This window comes from Palaemon carinicauda, chromosome 37 (assembly GCF_036898095.1).
Source record: "Palaemon carinicauda isolate YSFRI2023 chromosome 37, ASM3689809v2, whole genome shotgun sequence".
NCBI lineage: Eukaryota > Metazoa > Arthropoda > Malacostraca > Decapoda > Palaemonidae > Palaemon > Palaemon carinicauda.
The window spans coordinates 24,152,510-24,159,767 of record NC_090761.1 but is presented as its reverse complement, the minus strand read 5'-3'; the positions used below and the strand labels follow the sequence as shown (position 1 = coordinate 24,159,767).

The 7,258-nt window shown below is 31.6% G+C and overlaps 2 protein-coding genes across 2 annotated transcripts in view; both read left to right on the top strand.

Annotated features, from left to right (window-relative positions):
• LOC137629233 (uncharacterized) overlaps window positions 1-616 on the top strand; it is a 1,341-nt gene extending 725 nt beyond the window's left edge. The window contains exon 1 of the mRNA XM_068360497.1: window positions 1-616. This exon is cut by the window's left edge and continues 725 nt beyond it. Coding sequence (XP_068216598.1) covers window positions 1-616 — 616 coding nt within the window.
• Window positions 617-926: 310 nt separating this feature from the next.
• On the top strand, window positions 927-6,117 carry LOC137629232 (uncharacterized). Its single transcript, XM_068360496.1, has 2 exons — window positions 927-1,047; window positions 5,897-6,117. The coding sequence occupies exons 1-2, from the start codon at window positions 927-929 to the stop codon at window positions 6,115-6,117; spliced, it is 342 nt and encodes a 113-aa protein (XP_068216597.1).
• The last annotated feature ends 1,141 nt before the right edge of the window (window positions 6,118-7,258 follow it).

The following is a 7,258-nucleotide window of genomic DNA, read 5'->3' as shown; positions in this document are numbered from 1 at the left end:
GAAGTTGAGGTTGAAGAGACAATCGAATAAGAGGAAAAGGATCAGGAAAGAAAAAAGAGAGGAGAGGGAAAAGAGAGACAAAATGAGAAAAAATGAGAAAAATAAGAAGGCGAAGAAACAAATAGAGAAAGATAGAATAATAAAAGAAAAAGAGAGAAAGATAAAAGAAAAGGAAAAAGAAATTGAGAAAAGGGTGAGATTGAAAGAAAAAGAAAGAAAGAGGGAAAGAATCGTAATAGAGAAAGAGAAAAGAAAGATGAAACGAAAGAGGAGAGAAGAATTGGCGTGGATAAGGAAATTAGAAAAAGAGGTGAATAGAAGAATGAAAGAGGAAAAGAGAATAGAGATGAAAGAAATGAAGAAGGAGCAAAAAGAAGAAGTAAGGGAGGAAAAGGCAAAATTGAAGAAACAAGAAATAGAGAAGCTGAAACAAAAGAAGAGAGAAGGAGATTTGGCGTGGTTGAATGAATTAGAAAAAGAGGTAAAGAGAAGATTGAAAGAGGAAAAGAGAATAGAGATGAAAGAAAAGAAGGAAAAAAAGAACAGGAAAAAAGGAAGAAAAGGCAAAACGGAAGGAACAAGAAAAAGAGGAAAGAATAAAAAAAGAAAGGGATAAAAGAATAAGGGAAGATAATAAGAAAATAAAGGCAGAAAAGGAGAAAAGAATAAAGGAAGATAATAAGAAAAGAATAAAGGCAGAAAAGGAGAAAAGAAGAAAAAGAGGATAGAATAAAGGAAGAAAGGGAGAAAAGAATACAGGAAGATAATAAGAAAAGAATACAGGCAGAAAAGGATAAAAGAATAAAGGAAGAAAATGAGAAAAGAATGAAGGAAGAAAAGGAGAAAAGAATAAAGGAAGAAAATGAGGAAAAAATAAGGAAAAATTAAAAGAAACTAAGAAAAGAATAAAGGAAGAAAACGAATTGATGTGGTTATATGAATTAGAGAAAAAGAGGTCAATCATGGAAGAGGAAAAAAGAAAGATGAAAGAAACGGAAGAAAAAAAAAGAGGAAAACGCAAGAAGGAAGGAAGGGAAAAAGAGATAAGTATAAAGGAAGAAAACGTGGAAAAAAGACAACAACAAAGGAATAAAAAGAAGAAAGATATTTAGGCAATGAAAATTGGAAAGGGGAAAGAAGAAGAAAAAGGGGAAAAAAATTAAGAAATGGAGAAAAATAAAAAATTCAACGAAATACAGAGAAAAAAAATTAATGAAGACCAATGACATGTGCGTGAATGTCCTTTTCTTGAAGATAAAGATTTCTCCTGTACAGGATCTCTCTCTCTCTCTCTCTCTCTCTCTCTCTCTCTCTCTCTCTCTCTCTCTCTCTCTTTCTCTCTCTCTCTCTCTGGTTTTCTTCTAATATACTCTTTTTCTTGATGATAAAGATTCCTCCAGTACAAGATCTTTTCCATCTCTCTTTCTCTTTCTTTCTTTCTTCTAATGTGCTCTTTTTTCTTGATAAAGATTCCTCTAGTACAGGATCTTTTTCATTCTCTTTCTCTTCTAATATGCTCCTTTTCTTGATGATAAAGATTCCTCCTGTACAGGATCTTTTTCATCTCTTTCTCTCTTTCTTCTAATATGCTATTTTTCTTGATGATAAAGATTCCTCCTGTACAGGATCTTTTTCATCTCTCTTTCTTCTAATATGCTCTTTTTCTTGATGATAAAGATTCCTCCTGTACAGGATCTTTTTCGTCTCTCTCTTTCTCTTTTAATATGCTCTTTTTCTTGATGATAAAGATTCCTCCTGTACAGGATCTTTTTCGTCTCTCTCTTTCTCTTTCTCTTCTAATATACTCTTTTTCTTGATGATAAAGATTCCTCCTGTACAGGATCTTTTTCATCTCTCTTTCTCTCTTTCTTCTAATATGCTCTTTTTCTTGATGATAAAGATTCCTCTTGTACAGGATATTTTTCATCTCTCTTTCTTCTAATATGCTCTTTTTCTTGATGATAAAGATTCTTCCTGTACAGGATCTTTTTCATCTCTCTTTCTTCTAATATGCTCTTTTTCTTGATGATAAAGATTCCTCCTGTACAGGATTTTTTTCGTCTCTCTCTTTCTCTTTCTCTTCTAATATGCTCTTTTTCTTGATGATAAAGATTCCTCCTGTACAGGATCTTTTTCGTCTCTCTCTTTCTCTTTCTCTTCTAATATGCTCTTTTGCTTGATGATAAAGATTCCTTTTGTACAGGATATTTTTCGTCTCTTTCTTCTAATATGCTCCTTTATTTGATGATAAAGATTCCTCCTGTACAGGATTTTTTTCATCTCTCTTTCTCTTTCTCTCTTTCTTCTAATATGCTCTTTTTCTTGATGATAAAGATTCCTCCTGTACAGGATTTTTTTTGTCTCTCTCTTTCTCTTTCTCTTCTAATATGCTCTTTTTCTTGATGATAAAGATTCCTCCTGTACAGGATCTTTTTCGTCTGTCTCTTTCTCTTTCTCTTCTAATATGCTCTTTTGCTTGATAATAAAGATTCCTTTTGTACAGGATCTTTTTCATCTCTTTCTCTTTCTCTCTTTCTTCTAATATGCTCCTTTTCTTGGTGATAAAGATTCCTCCTGTACAGGATCTTTTTCATCTCTCTTTCTCTTTCTCTCTTTCTTCTAATATGCTCTTTTTCTTGATGATAAAGATTCCTCTTGTACAGGATCTTTTCCATCTCTCTTTCTTCTAATATGCTCTTTTTCTTGATGATAAAGATTCCTCTTGTACAGGATCTTTTTCATCTCTCTTTCTCTTTCTCTCTTTCTTCTAATATGCTCTTTTTCTTGATGATAAAGATTCCTCTTGTACAGGATCTTTTTCATTCTCTTTCTCTTCTAATATGCTCCTTTTCTTGATGATAAAGATTCCTCCTGTACAGGATCTTTTTCATCTCTCTTTCTCTTTCTCTCTTTCTTCTAATATGCTCTTTTTCTTGATGATAAATATTCCTCCTGTACAGGATCTTTTTCATCTCTCTTTCTCTTTCTCTCTTTCTTCTAATATGCACTTTTTCTTGATGATAAAGATTCCTCTTGTACAGGATCTTTTTCATCTCTCTCTTTCTCTCTTTCTTCTAATATGCTCTTTTTCTTGATGACAAAGATTCCTCTTGTACAGGATCTTTTTCATCTCTCTTTCTCTTTCTCCCTTTCTTCTAATATGCTAGTTTTCTTGATGATAAAGATTCCTCTTGTACAGGATCTTTTTCATTCTCTTTCTCTTCTTATATGCTCCTTTTCTTGATGATAAAGATTCCTCCTGTACAGGATCTTTTTCATCTCTCTTCTAATATGCTCTTTTTCTTGATGATAAAGATTCCTCTTGTACAGGATCTTTTCCATCTCTCTTTCTTCTAATATGCTCCTTTTCTTGATGATAAAGATTCCTCCTGTACAGGATCTTTTTCATCTCTCTTTCTCTTTCTCTCTTTCTTCTAATATGCACTTTTTCTTGATGATAAAGATTCCTCTTGTACAGGATCTTTTTCATCTCTCTCTTTCTCTCTTTCTTCTAATATGCTCTTTTTCTTGATGACAAAGATTCCTCTTGTACAGGATCTTTTTCATCTCTCTTTCTCTTTCTCCCTTTCTTCTAATATGCTAGTTTTCTTGATGATAAAGATTCCTCTTGTACAGGATCTTTTTCATTCTCTTTCTCTTCTTATATGCTCCTTTTCTTGATGATAAAGATTCCTCCTGTACAGGATCTTTTTCATCTCTCTTCTAATATGCTCTTTTTCTTGATGATAAAGATTCCTCTTGTACAGGATCTTATTCATCTCTCTTTCTCTTTCTCTCTTTCTTCTAATATGCTCTTTTTCTTGATGATAAAGATTCCTCTTGTACAGGATCTTTTTCATTCTCTTTCTCTTCTAATATGCTCCTTTTCTTGATGATAAAGATTCCTCCTGTACAGGATCTTTATCATCAAGAAAAAGTGCATATTAGAAGAGAAAGATAAAAAGAGAGATGAAAAAGATCACGTACAAAGGGAATCTATATCATCAAGAAAAGGAGCATATTAGAAGAAAGAAAGAAAGAGAGAAAGAGAAAGAGAGATGGAAAAGATCTTGTACTGGAGGAATCTTTATCATCAAGCAAAAGAGCACATTAGAAGAAAGAGAGATGAAAAAGATCCTGTACAACAGAAATCTTTATCATCAAGAAAAAGAGCATATTAGAAAAAAGAAAAAAGAGAAAGAGAGATGAAAATGATCCTGTACAAGAGGAATCTTTATCATCAAGAAAAGGAGCATATTAGGAAAAAGAGACATGAAAAAGATCCTGTACAAGAGGAATCTTTATCATCATGAGAAAGAGCATATTAGAAGAAAGAGAGATGAAAAAGATCCTGTACAAGAGGAATCTTTATCATCATGAGAAAGAGCATATTAGAAGAAAAAAAGAGATGAAAAAGATCCTGTACAAGAGGATCTTTATCATCAAGAAAAAGAGCACATTAGAAGAAAGAGAGATGAAAAAGCTCCTGTACAACAGAAATCTTTATCATCAAGAAAAAGAGCATATTAGAAAAAAGAAAAAAGAGAAAGAGAGATGAAAATGATCCTGTACAAGAGGAATCTTTATCATCAAGAAAAGGAGCATATTAGGAAAAAGAGACATGAAAAAGATCCTGTACAAGAGGAATCTTTATCATCATGAGAAAGAGCATATTAGAAGAAAGAGAGATGAAAAAGATCCTGTACAAGAGGAATCTTTATCATCATGAGAAAGAGCATATTAGAAGAAAAAAAAAGAGATGAAAAAGATCCTGTACAAGAGGAATCTTTATCATCAAGAAAAAGAGCACATTAGAAGAAAGAGAGATGAAAAAGATCCTGTACAACAGAAATCTTTATCATCAAGAAAAAGAGCATATTAGAAAAAAGAAAAAAGAGAAAGAGATGAAAATGATCCTGTACAAGAGGAATCTTTATCATCAAGAAAAGGAGCATATTAGGAAAAAGAGACATGAAAAAGATCCTGTACAAGAAGAATCTTTATCATCATGAGAAAGAGCATATTAGAAGTGAAAGAGAAAGAGAGAGATGAAAAAGATCCTGTACAAGAGGAATCTTTATCATCAAGAAAAAGAGCATATTAGAAGAAAGAGAGAAAGAGAGAGAGATGAAAAAGATCCTGTACAAGAGGAATCTTTATCATCAAGAAAAAGAGCATATTAGAAGAGAAAGAGAAAGAGAGATGAAAAAGATCCTGTACAAGAGGAATCTTTATCATCATGAAAAAGGGCATTTTAGAAGAGAGAGAGAAAGATGAAAAAGATCCTGTACAAGAGGAATCTTTATCATCAAGAAAAAGAGCATTATAGAAGAAAGAAAGAAAGATGAAAAAGATCCTGTACAACAGGAATCTTTATCATCAAGAAAAAGAGCATTTTAGAAGAAAGAGAAAGATGAAAAAGATCCTGTACAAGAGGAATCTTTATCATCAAGAAAAAGAGCATATTAGAAAAAAGAAAAAAGAGAGAGATGAAAAAGATCCTGTACAAGAGGAATCTTTATCATCATGAGAAAGAGCATATAAGAAGAAAGAAAGATGAAAAAGATCCTGTACAAGAGGAATCTTTATCATCAAGAAAAAGAGCATATAAGAAGAAAGAAAGATGAAAAAGATCCTGTACAACAGGAATCTTTATCATCAAGAAAAAGAGCATTTTAGAAGAAAGAGAAAGATGAAAAAGATCCTGTACAACAGAAATCTTTATCATCAAGAAAAAGAGCATATGAGAAAAAAGAAAAAAGAGAGATGAAAAAGATCCTGTACAAGAGGAATCTTTATCATCATGAAAAAGAGCATATAAGAAGAAAGAAAGAAAGATGAAAAAGATCCTGTACAAGAGAAATCTTTATCATCATGAAAAAGAGCATATAAGAAGAAAGAAAGATGAAAAAGATCCTGTACAAGAGGAATCTTTATCATCATGAAAAAGAGCATATAAGAAAGAAAGATGAAAAAGATCCTGTACAACAGAAATCTTTATCATCAAGAAAAAGAGCATATGAGAAAAAAGAAAAAAGAGAGATGAAAAAGATCCTGTACAAGAGGAATCTTTATCATCATGAAAAAGAGCATATAAGAAGAAAGAAAGAAAGATGAAAAAGATCCTGTACAAGAGAAATCTTTATCATCATGAAAAAGAGCATATAAGAAGAAAGAAAGATGAAAAAGATCCTGTACAAGAGGAATCTTTATCATCATGAAAAAGAGCATATAAGAAGAAAGATGAAAAAGATCCTGTACAACAGAAATCTTTATCATCAAGAAAAAGAGCTTATTAGAAAAAAGAAAAAAGAGAAAGAGATGAAAAAGATCCTGTACAAGAGGAATCTTTATCATCATGAAAAAGAGCATATAAGAAGAAAGAAAGATGAAAAAGATCCTGTACAAGAGGAATCTTTATCATCATGAAAAAGAGCATATAAGAAGAAAGAAAGAAAGATGAAAAAGATCCTGTACAACAGAAATCTTTATCATCAAGAAAAAGAGCATATTAGAAAAAAAGAAAAAAGAGAAAGAGAGATGAAAAAGATCCTGTACAAGAGGAATCTTTATCATCAAGAAAAGGAGCATATTAGAAGAGAGAGAAGGAGAGATGAAAAAGATCCTGTACAAGAGGAATCTTTATCATCAAGAAAAAGAGCATATTAGAAAAAAGAAAAAAGAGAAAGAGATGAAAAAGATCCTGTACAAGAGGAATCTTTATCATCATGAGAAAGAGCATATAAGAAGAAAGAAAGAAAGATGAAAAAGATCCTGTACAAGAGGAATCTTTATCATCAGGAAAAAGAGCATATTAGAAGTGAAAGAGAAAGAGAGAGATGAAAAAGATCCTGTAAAAGAGGAATCTTTATCATCAAGAAAAAGAGCATATTAGAAGAAAGAGAGAAAGAGAGAGAGATGAAAAAGATCCTGTACAAGAGGAATCTTTATCATCAAGAAAAAGAGCATATTAGAAGAGAAAGAGAAAGAGAGATGAAAAAGATCCTGTACAAGAGGAATCTTTATCATCATGAAAAAGAGCATGTAAGAAGAAAGAAAGATGAAAAAGATCCTGTACAAGAGGAATCTTTATCATCATGAAAAAGAGCATATAAGAAGAAAAAAAGATGAAAAAGATCCTGTACAACAGAAATCTTTATCATCAAGAAAAAGAGCATATTAGAAAAAAGAAAAAAGAGAAAGAGATGAAAAAGATCCTGTACAAGAGGAATCTTTATTATCAGGAAAAAGAGCATAT